The sequence below is a fragment of the Naumovozyma dairenensis genome, chromosome 1 (assembly GCF_000227115.2).
Source record: "Naumovozyma dairenensis CBS 421 chromosome 1, complete genome".
Lineage (NCBI taxonomy): Eukaryota > Fungi > Ascomycota > Saccharomycetes > Saccharomycetales > Saccharomycetaceae > Naumovozyma > Naumovozyma dairenensis.
In genome coordinates this window covers 1,779,426-1,798,017 of record NC_016479.1, presented here as the reverse complement: position 1 = coordinate 1,798,017, position 18,592 = coordinate 1,779,426, and the positions used below count along the sequence as shown (strand labels likewise).

Below are 18,592 nucleotides of genomic sequence, written 5' to 3'. Positions count from 1 at the left end.
CTGTTGAAAAAAAGCATAAGTTTGTTCGATACAATAAATTCGTTTCTTTCACCCAGTAGTAGTTATTCTAATACTTCATCTGGATTATTACAAGTAAATAGTTTATAAAGTCTCTTTTCCATAGCATCCGTCATCAAATATCTCCCATCTAAGCCTGATTTAATTTGACCTCTTTCAAAGTCTTCAAATAAGGATTGGAATGTAGGATACGCATTAAGAACACTATTCGCCTTCAATTCTTGCATCTTCCCCATATCTCTCAGGACTTTTTTTAAGATGTCCTTTTTGTCTTGACCTGATTTGACATTCAAATGTGCATAGTCCATAAATCTAATCATTGGATCCAATCGTTGCTTACCGATGATAGTAATTAAATTTGGTAGTGAATTGATAAATTCTGAATGAGAATTAACAACATGAATTTTCACCTTCCATTCTCTATCAATAAATCGTAATCGTTGCTCTAGATCAAATTTTCTCATACCAAGATTTTCAATTTCATCCATTTTTTTGGTTCTTTTATTTTTCCCCTGCTTTGATGGTGATACCGAGGAAACATTTGAACCAGTTAATTGCTCATTGACACGATCCTTGTATATACGATCTTCCAAATTATCAATCATTCTTCTCAATTTATTTAATTCATTTAATACCAAAATAACATGTTTATCTCTTCCAGAAAAGGATCTAGTGGTTCGATATAGTTCTTTCTTATTTGTGGAGTATTGTTCAAAAAATTCTTGAGCATCATAATACAATAAACATACATTTTCTTCCATTATTTTAGTTTCACATGGATAATAAAGATCATGATTAGTGTCATAAATACTATCACATCTCCTTAAAAATCTAATTAATGGAATATTATTGTCATAACTTGTTTGTAATGTAGCTGGAGAAACCAATTCCTTAAAAGCATCATTAGTCGTTGTAAACGTATTTAACAATCCTTTCGTCATTTCTATAATCATGGAAGACCTTGCCTTAACATTATCACGATATATTTGATTCGATTGTTTAAATGCTTCTTTATTTTCTCGAAGCCAATGTCGTACTATCGATTCTGATTCATCATCACTATATGCTCTAGTGTTAATAATATATCGTGATAACTTTTCAACTTTACTCAGGTTTTTACTACTTCCATTTAATGCGTTATTCAAATCTGATGGTATACCAATTGTCTTAGACCTTTGGATTCTTGGTATTGTTGGAAAGTTATCTACCAAAGGAGGGTTGGGTTGACTCAAAGATCTTAAGGGGCCATTTTTACTTTTAGTTGGAGTACCTTGCAGTCTGAGTTCATCATCCCTATGTGAATTCAAATCTATATTACTACTGTCCTCAGTATGAACATCTTCCTCATTCAAAAAGTTCAATAAATTCAATTCGATAGTATCAGGCTTACTTGTGGTTATTATTTGACTAGCTTTGATACTAGCTTTCTTATTTTTGTCTTTTCTGACTTGTAGTAATTCATTCTTGCTTTTTTCTCTTGCTTCTCGTTGAATTCTAATTGATGGTGCGGCCTCATTGGGATCAGTTCCAACATAAACTTCTGGATCTTCAACGTTATTCATAACATTATTGTTTATACTAGCATGCCTGCTGACAGCTGTTGGTGATGAGATAGGATATTCTGAAAAAACATTTCTCGATAGGCCAAAACTGTCTTGTTGAGTAGCCATTTCCTTTTTGTTCGACATACCGTCATCATCATCATCATCATCATCATCATCATCATCATCAAATATCTCTTGATAGGACGGCACATTAGGTTTAGCTTTAGGAATAGTGGTAATACAAATTTTGGAACTTTCATCTTGGAGTGTTGCATGTGGTGCAACATGATTCACGATGCTCCTTGATTTCATGTCCCACTTATCAGCCAAATTCTTCAAACTGTAAGAGTTGGAATCCCGATTCCTATTTGCAGAACCTTCGTTAGAAACATTATTATTAAATGGCGATAAATCATCTGACAATAATTCATCTAACAGTCTGATCGAAGCTTTGTGTTTCTTTTGAACATTGGGTGTCTCTATATCATTATCGTTGGTTCTGCTAAAAGTAGGACTTGAATAAAACAGTTTCCGCTTACTGCAGTTCCTATTAGAAGAATTACCTTTCCATGCACTTTTACTTGTGCTATCACTGGTAACATCATTAACGAATGGGATGGACAATTCAGCAGATTTATTTGTGTGACTCCTGTCTCTTATGTCAATTTTCACAATATCATCTTCGTCATCAATGTAATCTTGTGAGAGATCATGGACAACGGACCTTCGATCAACATGAATAACATCGTTACTAATCGGAGACAAACCAGATGGACAATCGATAGAGTCATGTATGGTGGGTTGTACATCTTCATCATCTAAAACTGAAAGATCCACCACTACCGATCCATTAAACGATTCATCGATGATTTCTATATCACTTCTATGCGTATCATCATTATTACTCCCATCATCATGTATCTCGACTACTTGACTCATCACCTGACATAAAGTATATTCCTTTTATAGGGATCATCGAATAAGTTACCTCTTATAGATGAGATAGCCCAGTTATAAAATCCTCTAATTTTAACTTTAAAGATCTTACCGTATTTTGAAATCTCTAATAGCGGCTACTTGCACGTTTTTCGCTATAACTTCTAAAAAACAAACCAACAATGGCAAACAAACAATTGTGAAAATACTTACAATATAAGGTATTATTACTTTGGACATAAATGCAATGTATTTAATATTACCTTATCTATGAATATATTGAGCATTTATATATTAAGTGAGCCGCAAATATTTATCGCAGAATAATGATAATGCCGGAGTTATTGCCTAACAATAATAAACTCTTACCATTAGAATTCGTGCACGCAATTTTTATAATTGAATCTTGTTGTAAGAAGTTCAACTTAGCATGTGTCTTGAGATTCATTTCATTAACATTTCTCTTTTTCCGTAACACCAATTCCAAGGTGGTAGTAGCTTTGATGGTTGTAAAATAATGATTGTTGTCTTTCATGCTGTTCGTCATACTCGATAAAACTTCAGAGTTCATAGGAGCTGCTAAATCAAAGATAAATACTTCATTCGGTACAGTTGTGACAAGGATGACTTGTTGTTCATTAACACACAAGGCAGTAACTTGAGATATTGAAGCATTAGGTTTGAATGTTATATCTTCTAAATATTTCTCTGTCGCTTGGAAATGTTCGAGTGACGGCTGCGTATCAGAATTGAGAAATGCTTTAACACAATGAATGGTCGAATAGTCCCAAATTGTAAACATACTTTCCGATGTGCCACCAACAACTATTACTGTGTTAGTGTGCGGATCAGGGCATAATTCTATATGTGTTATAGGAGTGTTATTACCAAAGGTCCAACTTTTCAGAAGAACAGAGAATCTTAGATCCCAAATATCAAGTATACCTTTACTTGTTCCACAAATTAAAGAAGTAGCGTCTTCATTTACAGTGAACGACAATACAGCACCATGTTCTACTGGATTTTTCAATGTATTAGTTAATTCCATAGTTCGAATGTCATATATCAAAATATTTGACAAATTAGTTAACATAAAAATATAAGAAACGTCGTCTGTATTTACTGTCCTTATTTTCAACACAAATTCTGAGTTTCGACTCTCTTCACGTTGTTCTAAAATACTAATTTTTCTCAAACTATGGAATCTAGTAAATCGTCTCATTTGACCTTGTTGCTGATAGATTGCTCTTAACAATATTACTTGCCCGTCTCTCGTGGAAACTGCTATTGTTTCATACCCTTTTATCTTAACCATGTCAGTAATCATTGACTCACAATCATGGGTTAAACAAGAAGAGTACATCTCACCAGATGCAATGCTTTGTATATTCCATAATTTCAACAAACCTTGAGTAGAGCTACTAATCAAATATGGCCTTGAGTTGATATTTACAGTGACTAAACCGGTGATGGAATTAGGTTCATTTTCCATCAAGTTTGTAACCAATTTCCCGTTAATGGGACTGGTCGTTGCAGAAAACTCATTGGTTGGTCCAAACTCTTTGTATTTTCTTAATGATGGCAATATCTTAAAGTTCTCTAGATAGGCATTAATTGTAGCAATGTCACCTTCATAACTATTCTTTATAAGAAATTTCGGTTTATTACTATCTACGTGATGTGATGTATTTGCTTCCATATGCGTTGAATTCGGTTCTAATTGAACATATATATTCTTCAAATTTTGTATTGTTGTGGTGGCAACAGATCGGGTCTTTAAGATGAGTGAACCATGATTATTTATTATGGTCGGTATACTATTTTTAGACCCTGCTGATGAAGTTGCTCTGTCCAATATTAGTGGATTTCTCACACCACCATTAGTTGTTGCATTGGCACCCGCTGTGGACGGTGCTGATGAATTAGGAGTGTTAGTAGTAGTATTCGTCGTGGTCGTCATGTTAGTTATCGAATCGCCTGAAGAGAGTTGCAGTTCTTCTCTTTCACCAGTAAATTCAATATCGAAAAATACATTTCTTGGCATCACAGTTGTAGGTAGACTATTAATCTGTAGATTTATGTTTGGTTCATCTGTCTTATTGAAAGAACAATCTGGAATAGCAGTGCTAATTGATTTAGAGATTTTTATTACGTATGGTCGTAAGATTGCTAATTTCCATAATTCGTCTTCTTTCAAACCAATAGTTTTAAATTTATCAATCCAGTTTTTATCTTCAGTAGTTAATGGTATTTCATTATTATCAAATAATTTAATCTTAGAATTTGATATTTTCAATTTCCGTTTATTGATATTATTAAACCCATAATTTTTAGAAGTAAAATCCCTAGTGATAAATTTGAATTTTTTATTCCCAAAGGAATCTACCTGAGTGGAAGGTATTTGATTCCAAAACAATGATTTGGAAGCTCTTAATGACCAACTGTATAGAAGATTATACATTGTTCTGGTGATTGGTTGTTTACAACTCCCTACCATCAACTCGAATGTGAATTCTAGATCAAATTCGAAAAAGGGACCAATTGTAGGATAAATTAAACAATAAATTTCAGCATTTGATAAATTTGCACAAATTTCTGAAATTATTCCTAATGTAAACTCACGAATCCAATGATTTGGATGTAATAATAATGGGGATACATTTAATGTTGTATCATAGAAGAATTTTTTATTAATAAATCCAAGTTGTAACAAATTTTTCAAAGTATGTAACACTGATACGACGATTAATTCTTCAGAATCGATTAATGTTTGTATCAATAAAGGTAAAATAAACGATTCAAATGTCAATGGCCCCAATAAGATAATCATACCAGGGAGATTTTCAATTAAAGTTAATCTTAAAGCGGAATTTTTATCATTTAAATAAGTTATTAAGTGGCTCAAGATGATATCATTTGTTCTTTCTCTTCCAAAAAACCTACAAAGAGGTAAGATATTATTCAATAAAGCCATTTTAACTATGGTGTCTGAATCTGTCAATAAGGTGATAGTCATATCTTCGATGTAATTTATTAGTTTATATCTATAATTATTTGAAGATTCTATATCTTCGAATTCTTCTGTTATTGAATGTAGAGGGCCTACCATAGTAATCCCATCTTTAGAATTTGAAGTTTTGGCGTTATCACGTTGTTGTTGCTGTTGTTGTGCATTAATATTATGATTTAAAAATGTTATATCTTGAAATTTATTAGCTATACTAACTAAATCACCAAAACAATTAGCGAAAACCATCTTAACGTAAGAATTATCTTTACATTTTGATAGTAAATTTTTAAGGCGTGGTAATAAGTAATCCACAAAGACATTTTCATTCAGTTGATTTAATCTTTCCACTGGGTATAAAACTTGAATAAGATTCTGGATGGTTAATATTTGAATATCGGGATTAGCCATATCATTCTGGAAGCACGATACGATATAGGGGACGATCCTATCAATCTTATTTTCATCGGAGACGAATTGTGCAAATGTAGTTAATAATTGTAAGCATTTTTGTTTTGTCGATATGGAGACGATGTTCCTTAGTGAATGTGATATGAATGATATGAATAATAATGCAGATTCTTCTTTTATAGCTTCGATATGGATTAATGAGTCAAATGGCTGAATTTTTACTATAGTTTTTTCATCTAATTTCAAGTACGGGGAAAAAAACTTGTTGTTATTGTTTTCTAACGCATGAATTGATGCTGATGATATGTCTTGATATAATGGATAATTTAAAGAATAAGAGATCTTTGTGAAATCGTTATAAATTTTTTCAATTGATTGATCTAAAACTTCCAATTCATCATTCAAGCAAGTATGAGTACAAATATTCCCCATACTTGGAATATTTGTCCCCAATATTGCTAGGGAACGAATATAGTCATAAGTGAAAGTATAAAAGTAGTCAGGGAAAACGATTTTTCTATATTTTTGTAAAATTTCATGACACGATAGTCGCTTAGAAGGATTCAGTTTAATCATATCTAGAATTAAACTTCTCAATGGTTCATCATTTGGTAGTTGTTCCTTTAAATAGTTTTCTACATTGAATTCGTTTGCTTTATATTTAAATAATTGAGATAAATTGAATATGGGCCTTCCCTCTGTAAACAATTCTGCAATACAACAACCGGTGCTAAAAATATCCATTTCCATGGTGAGTTTGTGATCAGATGAAGTGTCCTCGTTAGTAGTATCATTGAATAATTTGGAATTATCGAATCTTTCTGGAGCCAAATAACATGATCTTCTCTTTGAAGTATCGAAATAGAAAGAGAATTCACCTGGGTTATCTTCTGGGAGATATATAGGTTTCAAATGTGCAGCGAAATCGGTCAACAATATCCAATTCCAACTCAGTACTAGTATATTTTCAGTCTTTATATCACCATGACATATTCCTAAATTATGAATTTCATTAATTGTTTGTAAAAGTTGGAAAGCGATGAATTTCAATTCCAAACTCTGTAAATATGGTCTTGAAGATAATCTATCATATAAGTTAAATTTTAAATGTTGTCGTATCATATAAGCTGCTCTATTTGATTCAATAATTTTACTATAGTTTAATACATTTGGTAATGGACTTAACAATTGTGATTCTGTTTCAATTCGAGAAAGAATTGGTTTCAAATTGTAATCTTCTTTCGGTTTAATAAATACTTTAATTATTATTTCACCGTTGGGGTCTAATGCTTTACAAGTCTTCAAGAACCTTGATGAATTTAATTGTGATACGTAATGTACTTCATCTAGGACATCGATGTATGAGAAGATGGCAATGGAGGGAGCTGTTTGTGCTAGTAAAGACAGTTGTGCACCCATGATTGGAAGAAGTCCTTATGTGAGATATGCAGCCCTACTTCGACTTGCTTTTATGTATGTGTTTTCTGGTAAAATAGTTAACTCATTGTCTTCTTTTATCTTCCCTTATAAAAAGTATAGACTACTAAGAGCAACCTTTATTGAAAAGTTCCCTTGTAGGGAGAAAGCGCTTATTTTAGGACGTACGTACAAAGGATTATCATCTATACCAACAATCGAATAACTCAAGACAATGACGACTTACTATAAATTATATTCTGATTCAATTAACATCTTGTTATTTCAAATATAAAGGCAATTTACTTTTCATTCTATAAGCAAAAATATATATATGTACGTATAAGTTAATATATTCTATATGTTTTTTCATGTATATTTATTCCATTAATTGCGACGCATTGGACGAAGCACATTAGATCAGTCATTCAATTCCATATATGGAAATTCCAAATTCTCCAAAGGTCTAGTTTCATGGAACCCACATTCTTCAGTCAAAATCTTAAGATTTTTTGCAGAAATCTCCTCCACTTGCAAATTATACAATCCACAAATTTCCAAAGCATCTCTAGGTTTAATAGTCTTTCTACCATCTTTCAACACATACTTAGTCAAAGACAATGAACAAAGCAGATCATCCTTCTTACCCTGTGTGAACCTACTAATAACGTAAAGCCATTTCTCATCCCAACACAACACGGAAGTCACAACGTTATACTTTGCCATTGGTTTCAATTCTTTCAAGAAATTAGTGAAGACATTCGCCACAGGCACGAATGGATACCTCTTGGAATTCAAGAATAATTTTTGGAAAATGGCACACATTAATTTGGACCTCGAGATATCCAAATCAGTGAAGTAAGTACAATTATTCTTGTGGAAGTAGAAATCACATTCGAGTGGGGAAACGTAAGTACGTAATCTACTCAATGCGAAACAACCTAATGGATCCTTTTGCAATCTTTCAATTTGTGTAGTAGTTTTCTTGCCTTGTAATGAAGGAAGTAATAAGAGACGGAAGGCATGGTAGTAAAATCTGATAAAGTATGCACCAGGGATGGATTTGTAAGAAGTGACTAGATATGTGATGAAAACCCATTTGAGGATGTTAAGGAGGACACTCATGATTTAAGCGATGGTTGTTTGTTACTATTATTATATCTTGTGTGGTTTATGTCTTCGAGGAAAGTTCGCTCTTGTATGTATTGACCTTGTTTTATATATATTAACTATGAAAACAATTCCGAATCGGCAGATCGATTAGACGAAGGCGATTTCCTCAAAAGAAGATGTAGACTTTGTCTTGTCAATTGTAACAAGTAATCAAAGGTCCAATGTCAACAACCATGCATTTGAGCTTAAGGAACAAGAGCGTGTCTATGTATGCGTCGAGTTAACTAACCACTACATTGCCAGCGGAGTTCCGGCAGTACTCTGTCATATGAATACGTTTGTGAGTTATAATGACAATGGCAGAAGTAGCTATGGACCCTATTGCAAGTGAGAAAGAAAGAAGGAAAGATATGTAAGCCTTGTGCTCTTGTCTACAATGAAGGAAGGATTACGCTAGTCTTGATGGATGTAACCTTGGTCTAGACTATATTATATAATTTAAGTAAGAACTACGCACTACCTCTGCACGTGGAAATGGAAGTTAATAATACAACCTCGAGGAACACACCAAGAAATACACCAACTATGGTATTATAATACATTAGGATATCATATCATATCATATCATATCATATCATATCATATCACATCATATTATGTTATGTTATGTTATGTTATATGGAGAACACACTTTACGTAACATACATATACGTACGTAGTTAGTTATGGGGGGCACGGGCAATACAATAACTGAAAAATTTAGAGGAATATTGTTATTACATTCTTATATAATTGAAATATATATACATACGGTAATGCAACTAACGAAACTAAGTAAGTAAGCCAAAGAGTAACTCAAGAGAGTCTACAGAATCACAATTAAAAACTACTCAACCCCACATCACACATTGTTTTCTTTCTCCTCCCTACTACCACACCGCACCACATCACATCACATCACAAAAAAGCACTAAATTGAGAATATGAATCTTGACCATATGGAAGAACAAAACATAATCAACACCTTCACAAGGAAGATCATAAAAGCCAAAACGGGCAATCATAACCCATTAAAAAGATCTTTGAATGGGGAATTTATTTACCCGGAATCCTCTGGAATCACCACTAACAGAGGTAACAAATTGTTACAAAAAAGTGAATTCGTCGCAAGGTCGAATTTAAACTCAGTGAAAGCTGATAATGAAAACGTCATCTTCTATAATGGATCTGAACATAATTTGTTGCAAAGAAGGTATAAACTTCCCAAACATGAAATTAAGATTGAAGGAAAGACATCTAGAGTCGAAGGTGGAAAGGCGGGCGAGGATGAGGATGAGGACGATACTGATGACGATGGCGATGACGATGACGAGATACTATTGCAAGATGTTCCATTGGATACGTTAGTTAATGTGAAGGAACTTTTGATCCCAATTACTTCATTGTCTGATATTTCTACTAGACCGGTACGTGGAGCTCCCTTTAAGAGTAAGATTTTGAATGAATTAACATTGAAACTTGTGTTAATGGTGGAAAAGGAACAAGATTCCGTGGTTAGATATTCAAATATGTTGGAATTGTTTCTTGGTAAATTCCCAGAACAATTACTCGAAGAAAAATTGGGATTAGAAGATTATGATCATAATTTGAAATTACCAGACGAAGAGGAAACTGAGGAACAAGAACAGAAACAACAGAAACAACAGAAAGACGAATCAGTAAATGAGGTTGACGTTGAAAATACCGAGGCTATATCGCCGCCATATGCACAAACCAACATAGAGGAAACCAAAGAAGTACTTGACACTATAGAGTCTGAAGGAATGGCCACTCGAAGTAGTAATGTTAAACTTCCAGAAAAGAATAACGTAGCAACAGACCCTATCATTGATGAAATAGATGATCCTTTCTTCGCATTACCATTTATACAAACGACATCAAATTTAAGTAACTTTCTAGGGAGTAGTACTACTACTACTACGTCATCAGTAAAGCAAGCTGCTCCCTCTTTGAATGATCATATTGATGCTACGAGACAATTGTCTCAAATAGCATTACAAAGAAATAGAGAATTTATTAGAAATTTAAGTGAAATAAGAAATTGTTTGGCAAAAGTGAACAGAATACGAGAAAGAGTTTTCGCATGGAGTAAAGAATATGCTGGAATTCAAGAAGATGATGTTATAATGCCAAACGCCTTAAGAGTAGTGAAAAGAGGTTTAATAAGTGCAGCTACAAATAGAACAATGGGTGCAGACGCTGTTCCAGCGACATCAATCGATCCAGAAGTTGATGATGATGAATTGGAAACGGAAGACATTAATGCCTAAAAAAATATAACATATGCAATTATTTTGTGTATTTTTGTGTTATATATGCATACCAGACTTTTATTAATTAAATAATAATATCATTCATCTTCTGATATACTTAGATATTCATTTTTAAGAATTCTTATCTAATTGATATGTATGTAAGCAAGTTCACGATCACCAGTCATTTGAAGTATGTTCTAACACTTGAACAAGATTACCACTCTCATTTAATGATTGCTTTTGAAGTTTCTCTTCCTGATCATCAGATAAAAATGGATAAATACATTTGCTAACAATATTGTCAAATAATTCATCAATTAATCCTTTTAATTCTTGCCCAGTTTGTTTAAAATCAGGATACGCGTTAATTTCTAAAAGTTTCACATTATAATTAGAATCCACTAAGAAATCAACACCATAAGTTTCAAACGCATTTTTTAATGGTTGGAAATTAAGTCTATTAGCATTGATTGCCGCTAAAAAAAGATCATGAGTAATTTCATGTATTTGTTCCTTTATTTGCTTCTTATTTACATCACTAATATCTGATAACTTATCAAATTCCATGACTGACAAATCTTTATTTTCATTCTTTGTTTGTAAACATGTGTTTGTTAAATGACATTGTAAGTTATTCAAATTTGTTACAGAATACTCGTTGTCTTCCAAAGAAGTATATGACGTTGGTGCAAACAATGCTAGCATTCTATCATATACGAAAACTTCTAAATCGCCTTTACAAGTAATGTAACAACGTATATGGAACTTTTTATTATCCATTGATGGTAATAATAATGGATTGCTCATATATTCTTGAATAATAAAATGACGTAATTGAGATATGATAATCTTGTTGTCATCAATCAATCCAGCATCATTTCCATCATCTTGGTCTTCGTCTTCTTCCTCATCATCAAACGAATCAAAAATAGCTTGTAAATCATCAATGGTTTTGAAAACCCTTATACCTTGACCCTTATCACTCATACTTGGTTTAACAATCCACCATCTATTTTCCCTCTCTAATTCTTGTCTTAATTCCCAATTTTCATCCAATGAATCATCTAAAAATTCCGCATAATCTAAATCTATCGTATATGACTCAGGAAATGCCCTTTTAAGAATACTATCTGGATGTTTCACAGTGTATGTTTGAATAGTATGAGATAAATAATGTTTCCTAATTAAAGCCTTCCTATAAATATATGAATTTGCAAAATAAAACTTCCCATCAGATAACAATAATCTATCCACATCTAATTGTTCATAATCACCATATTGGAATAACCGTTTTATCTTCTTTCTCTCATTTGATGAAGGCAATTCATTAACAATTTTAACATTAGGTAAATATTTCTTAATGGCATTCATCAATGGATTGTGTATATACTCACTCGGATCAATTGTAATTGCAACGACAGTATCGTTCTCATTTGTATTTTGTTCAATTATATTTAGTTCACCAATTAGATGATCGAGTCCTTTGAAAGTAGCTCTTAATGGAGTTACCGAAATTGCCCTCTCTTCAATAGTACCCATATCATGAATTGGATCATCTTTGCTACATCTCTTGGAATCATTATGACCTTTAAAATTTGGATTCCATTTAAAAGAAATAGTATTATATTCTTCACCTGCTTCCACATCTTCATCATGTCTAGGTAAATTAACTTCAGGACCATCAAATATAGCACACCATCTATTCTCCCACACAGGAGCATACCTCACCTTGGTCATACCATTCAATGAATCCACCAAGGGAACATTAATACTATACAAATCCGTTTCATCATCCCAATTCTTTAGAAGAAAATTAACGATATCCATTGATCTTTTGGAAGCCATCCTCATTAATTCCAAAGGAACGATTTTCCTCCCATCGAAATAAGCCCAAGATAAAGCAACTGCCTTAGTATCATTACAAATTATGGATTCCATTGCGGCACCCACAGTCCCACTAGATGTAATATAAGCAGCTGATGTATTTCTACCAACGTTAGGACCAGAGATTACGAGATCAAATTCAGTCTTTGATAAATAATGTAATCCAATATTTACACATGATGCAGGGGTACCATCTAATAATATCCATTCGATTGCATTTTTGGGAATTTCAGGATTATTGATATAAGGGAATTCATCGTTCCTAGAGGTGGAACGTGATTTTAATTGAGGTTGATTGAAGGGACCCCAAAATTTATTATCATTTGAATTCAAGTTGGAATAGAGGAATTGTGCTACTAGGTTTTTACCTGCCAGATGAGCTTTACCTATCCAAGATTTTTGAGTGTGAGGAACACATACAGTTATTTGCCATTCAGGGTATGTGGATAGGATGTATTGGATGAATGGTCTTATGTAAGGTGAGAATTGATCGTGTAATGGACCATCATCATTCGTTATTAATACGTGCATCGTTATATTAGTATTATTTTTTGGCTATATATGGTTATATTCGGCAGGTTTATAACATATTTCGATACATAAGAAGGAGTAATGTTAATGATATTTATGTAAAATGAGACTAACATACATTGTTATCATGTCCATCAATCCACTATATATCGTGCGGAAAAAGTCTCAATAATATGTCTTAGGCAGGCAGTGTACATACGTGGATTTTTCACAGATACAGATACAGATACAAATACCGGGTAAACAATTTTGAACATGTTTCCGAAAGAAGGAAAAACGTGGAAAACTAACATAAATTACTACATTGGAATAGAATCGATGAGCAGATAGGGTTCGGAAGTTTCTGTTGTGGTAGAAGTAAGTGAGAATATATCTTAGTTTATATTGGTGGTCTAGTTTTTGCGAACAGTTTCAGAACTTTAGAGATAAGAAGATCAGGAGAGAAAAAAGGACGACCCGATGTCATTCTTTCTTAATCAATATGGTTCTCAAGATGTATCTGAAGAGAAGTTACAGATAGCGGAAGTTCAATTTGATGCCATGTGTACTACTTTTAATAATATTTTAAAGACATGTATGGAGAAATGTATCCCCCATGAAGAATACAGCGAAGGAGATTTAACTAAGGGAGAAATATGTTGTATAGATCGTTGTGTTGCCAAGATGCATTATAGTAATAGATTGATTGGAGCATATGTACAAAGTCGAGGATTTGGGCCATCTACGCATCTACGACACATTGAACAATTCAAAAGAGATGTACCGGATGCGGATAGTTGATCGCTTGGGTTCACAAGTATGGGAAAATACTGAGAAACGAGCACGGAGAAGATTCAAAACTGGATGTACAAACCATTCAGTATGGACAACTACAGAATAGATATAGAACTTGTAAATAAATATATGATACAGATGCATACGTACATACATAATACTAATCTAACTTAGCATTTTACCGTATGTACTAAATTTGAGATGTTGACTACGTAGATAAGGCGTCAAGCGGAGGGTTAGCCTTCCAAGCACGTGATTGATTTTATTGTAATATCCTCTTGCACGTGCACATATCCCGTGCCCACCGTTAAGTTTGTAACCCGGGCCATATCACCCGGACACCACACTTAAAAGTGAGAAATATTTTCTTTCCACTCGATGAAAATGGGTGAAAATCAACGCGCTCTCCCTCTCACACACTCTATAAAGGCTACATGAGGTTTCTTAACACTTAGTTAACAAGGAGTGTTCTCTCCCTCTTTACAACATACATACACACATAGTGTAATATACTTAGTAGCAGTCTTACTTAGTCCACTTATATCTATCTCTATTAAGGGAAAAATTAAAAAAAAAGACAAGCCGAGTTTTTTAACAACACAGTATGTTTAACTATATCATCACTTCCAAGACACAACGCAATAACAAAAACAAAGAGATGAAAAGGGATAAATGGTTCAGTAACCGTATTTGCCAATGAGTAAAAATGGATGCTATTCGCAGTACCCCTTACCACAACATCCTCCCCCATGAACTATCTGCTGGTGGATAATGAGCTAACGTCGTTATGGTAAGGTAAGCTATGTTGATATGAGGTAAAACAAGAACTGAATGGGCTATTTGTCTCAATTTTTGCCATCCTTTTTCAACAAATATATCTGTATATTTTTAGAAGAAGCCTACTCCCTGGAAAAATAAGGAAACTCATCCATCCCACACACATAACAAAACCAAATCTTCTTTTCGCGTTATAGCTTCGGAAACGGTAACAGCCGTGTCCATCTTGGCACACACACACCAACAATAGAAACAAGGTTACTAACATCATATATATACATACGTACGTCTATTATTCACGACAGACAAGCAAATAATAAATTATACTATCACAATGGCCCCAGCAACAGGAGAACCAAAGAAGAGAGCTACTAGAAGAAAGAAGGATCCAAATGCTCCAAAGAGAGCCCTATCAGCATACATGTTTTTTGCTAATGAAACAAGAGATATCGTTAGATCTGAAAATCCAAACGTGACATTCGGTCAAGTCGGTAAATTGTTAGGTGCTAGATGGAAGGCTTTATCTGATGAAGAAAAGGAACCTTATCAAGCAAAGGCTGACGCTGATAAGAAAAGATATGAATCTGAAAAGGAATTATATAATGCCACTTTGGCTTGATTGACTGATAATTTTTTTTCTGTCTTTATTTTTTGACCTCATTTCACAATTGTTTTATGTTATCTATTCTGTTAAATTCTATTCTATTTCTATCCTATTCTACTTTTCACTTTAAGCTCTGATGCAGCAAATATAAAATGATCATCATATTATAACTATACTATTACTATTATTTTTATATCATTACTTCACATTATATTTTTTGATTATTTCTAATTTGATATTAATATCTGTTCACATTTAGGTATTATTACAGTTCCTATGGCTATATAGTTCAATTCAATCAAAAGCTATATCAGATGAAATATTATGAATCTTCCTTTTACCGTACGTACACTGTGTATTAACCAGACGCGTCAGGAATAAAATAAAATAAAAAAGAGGGTAACCGTAACCCGTAAAACTACATATTATTGAGTTATATTTATATTATATTATATTATACTTCATTATATTATATTGGTTATTTCCCTATTGGGGCCAAATTGTATTGAAACAATAATACGCGAAAACTTTTTTTCTTTTCCTTTACGCGTCTGTGTATCTGCGTGTTGAAAAATTATGTTACATATATATATATATATATCTTTCGTGTAGCATTCAATAGATTGAGTAGGAAATATATCAGGACTTGCTCGAACTCGCATCTCAAACTCTTCGTTATTGCATTCAACTTTGAGAACAGTGCAAACCATTTACCAAAAAAAAAAAAGAAAAAAAGCAATCTCTACATCCATAAAAACATCATAGAAATGTTAGAAGCCAAATTCGAACAAGCATCCCTTTTCAAAAGAATCATTGATGGTTTCAAAGATTGTGTCCAACTAGTCAACTTCCAATGTAAAGAAGACGGTATAATTGCACAAGCTGTGGATGATTCTCGTGTCCTTCTAGTCTCTTTAGAAATAGGAAAAGATGCGTTCCAAGAATTTAGATGTGATCATCCAATCACTTTGGGTATGGATTTAAATTCTTTATCGAAGATCTTACGTTGTGGTAATAATACAGATTCATTAACTTTGATCGCGGATGATACCCCTGATTCTCTACTTTTATTATTTGAAGACACAAAGAGAGAAAGAATCTCAGAATATTCTTTGAAGTTGATGGATATTGATGCAGATTTCTTGAAGATTGAAGAATTACAATATGATACTACTATAATGATGCCATCTGCAGATTTCAGTAAAACCGTTCGTGATTTAAGTCAATTGAGTGATTCTTTAAATATATTGGTTACAAAGGAAACAATTAAATTCGTTACAGATGGGGATATTGGATCCGGGTCAGTGATAATGAAACCATTCATTGATATGGAAAATCCTGATGAAAGTATTAAATTAGAAATGGAACAACCTGTCGATTTAACTTTCGGTTCTAAATATTTATTGGATATAGTTAAAGGGTCTGCCCTTTCGAATAAAATTGGTATAAGACTATCAAGTGAAGCTCCTGCTCTTTTCCAATTCGATTTGACAAGTGGATTTTTACAATTTTTCTTAGCTCCAAAGTTTAGTGATGAAGAATGATTTTCTAAGAAAAAGTTCTACTATAACTGTAACATACCAAAAAAATAACTATATATATATATATATACTATAATAATAATAATAACATTAAGTACTAATATGTTTTTTCGCTTTCTAAAATTGTGATATTGTCCCTATATAAAAGAAATTCCCCTCTTGAGACATTGTAATCTCCTTCTTCATAAATCCTACTCCTCGCATAAGAATGGATTCTAAAATTGCATTTCGATTAACATATAAAATGGGGCTCAGTATATCATCCTATGGTATGTTTGCGAACTACTAATTTCAGTTGACGTTAACGATTACTGTACTGCTATTAAGGTCTTATTAGGTAACGGTATTATTGTCTTCTAAGCTGATATTGTTTATTCTAGATGATCTGTGAAAGTTACACAAGTAAGAGGGGAAACAGTTCTTGCTTGAGTTTTAATGATACATCAGAGCTGAACTGCATTAAACACTATTTACAGACAAGTATCCAATAGAGAGAACAATTCACTAGTAATTAGTATTTGACGTACCTCAGATTCATGAAATTTTCTTGTTTTTTAAGGAATATATTCATTCGTATAATAAATTTTGACAGGCTTTCGTTGTTTTAATGGGTCGTTTCTCGAATATTACATGAAGTTCCAGTCATTTTTCTAAGGTTTTTTAGAAAACGATAAGTGAGTTTTAGAAATTTAGGTGAGATCAGCAAGCCATTGTAATTATGAATTTTATTATCTGGGATATTATGTTGGGAGGGCAGCTCTTCTCCAAATCGCTTTGGCGCATCGGTTTATAGTTACGATTTGTAATGGTGAAAAACTGTTCCTTAAGAACAGTTAAGAGCACATATTAAGATAAATGGATTTACAATAGTAACATTAACTCCTTATATTTTTCCTGTTATGATATTTTCAAATTATCCCTAAACAAAGGAATACAAAGTGCAAGAGTAATTCTGTATCACTAACAGTACTTTTTGGACTACATTCTTTTACATAGGGAGGAAAACCAATATTTGACTTAAAGATTTCAGAATCATCTATACAATTAAAAACAGTCCTATAGACTAGAAGTTATAGCTAAGAATAAATATAGGTAAAAATAGTAAAAAGTAGAAAAGTAGTCCGAATTCTGGACAAGATATCTAAAGAAACTTAGGTACATCCCCTTCAAGTTGAAAACCTGCATATATGTCGAAACTGTGGCTGCTAATATTATTACAATGACTTATTTAAAGGGATACAAAAAAAGGGGAATCGAACGAATATACAATGGACATAGAATAAATTCCCATTTAATGGGGCTAAAGTGGAAATAAAGTATGTAGACGGAGTAGACTGTGTACGTAATACAATAGAAATTACTAATCTCCGTTCTATATCCGCTTTCCCCCCCTTACGGACGAGTACAGTTTTATTCCGTCTTAGTATTTCCGTCTTAGCCCCACCCATTACCAATTTTTTTGAACATTTTTTTCAAAGCGATGACTTTATTACACATTTAAGCTCCATGACGAAGAAAAGAGCGTACAATATTATTTTTTTCTTCAAGAGTTTCCGAACCCTTCCATGAAATTCCGGAAAAAAAAAAAAAAAGATTTTCCGACCATCAAAGTGGGGTTTTTTTCCACGGACTTTTCGAGCCCTTCTGTCACTGTACGTACGTACATAAGAAATTTTTCACTTAGAAACATACATTTGTCAACTAAATTTACGTAAGTAAAA

At 33.0% G+C, this 18,592-nt stretch overlaps 7 protein-coding genes across 7 annotated transcripts; 3 read left to right on the top strand and 4 right to left on the bottom strand.

Annotated features, from left to right (window-relative positions):
• Nucleotides 1-62: 62 nt before the first annotated feature.
• Nucleotides 63-2,501, bottom strand: MMS4 (Mms4p; the record flags this gene model as incomplete). The annotated part of the gene is made up of 1 exon (XM_003668129.1): nt 63-2,501. The coding sequence occupies one exon, from the start codon at nt 2,499-2,501 to the stop codon at nt 63-65; it is 2,439 nt and encodes an 812-aa protein (XP_003668177.1).
• A 310-nt stretch (nt 2,502-2,811) lies between these two features.
• Nucleotides 2,812-7,335, bottom strand: VPS15 (ubiquitin-binding serine/threonine protein kinase VPS15; the record flags this gene model as incomplete). The annotated part of the gene is made up of 1 exon (XM_003668128.1): nt 2,812-7,335. One exon carries the CDS (start codon nt 7,333-7,335, stop codon nt 2,812-2,814), a length of 4,524 nt encoding a protein of 1,507 aa, XP_003668176.1.
• Nucleotides 7,336-7,752: 417 nt separating this feature from the next.
• Nucleotides 7,753-8,457, bottom strand: NDAI0A07780 (uncharacterized protein; the record flags this gene model as incomplete). The annotated part of the gene is made up of 1 exon (XM_003668127.1): nt 7,753-8,457. One exon carries the CDS (start codon nt 8,455-8,457, stop codon nt 7,753-7,755), a length of 705 nt encoding a protein of 234 aa, XP_003668175.1.
• Nucleotides 8,458-9,428: 971 nt separating this feature from the next.
• Nucleotides 9,429-10,775, top strand: RXT2 (Rxt2p; the record flags this gene model as incomplete). The annotated part of the gene is made up of 1 exon (XM_003668126.1): nt 9,429-10,775. One exon carries the CDS (start codon nt 9,429-9,431, stop codon nt 10,773-10,775), a length of 1,347 nt encoding a protein of 448 aa, XP_003668174.1.
• A 159-nt stretch (nt 10,776-10,934) lies between these two features.
• Nucleotides 10,935-13,175, bottom strand: PBY1 (putative tubulin tyrosine ligase; the record flags this gene model as incomplete). The annotated part of the gene is made up of 1 exon (XM_003668125.1): nt 10,935-13,175. One exon carries the CDS (start codon nt 13,173-13,175, stop codon nt 10,935-10,937), a length of 2,241 nt encoding a protein of 746 aa, XP_003668173.1.
• A 459-nt stretch (nt 13,176-13,634) lies between these two features.
• Nucleotides 13,635-13,955, top strand: TIM12 (Tim12p; the record flags this gene model as incomplete). Its single annotated transcript, XM_003668124.1, has 1 exon — nt 13,635-13,955. The coding sequence occupies one exon, from the start codon at nt 13,635-13,637 to the stop codon at nt 13,953-13,955; it is 321 nt and encodes a 106-aa protein (XP_003668172.1).
• A 2,142-nt stretch (nt 13,956-16,097) lies between these two features.
• Nucleotides 16,098-16,874, top strand: POL30 (proliferating cell nuclear antigen; the record flags this gene model as incomplete). The annotated part of the gene is made up of 1 exon (XM_003668123.1): nt 16,098-16,874. One exon carries the CDS (start codon nt 16,098-16,100, stop codon nt 16,872-16,874), a length of 777 nt encoding a protein of 258 aa, XP_003668171.1.
• Between the last annotated feature and the right edge of the window lie 1,718 nt (nt 16,875-18,592).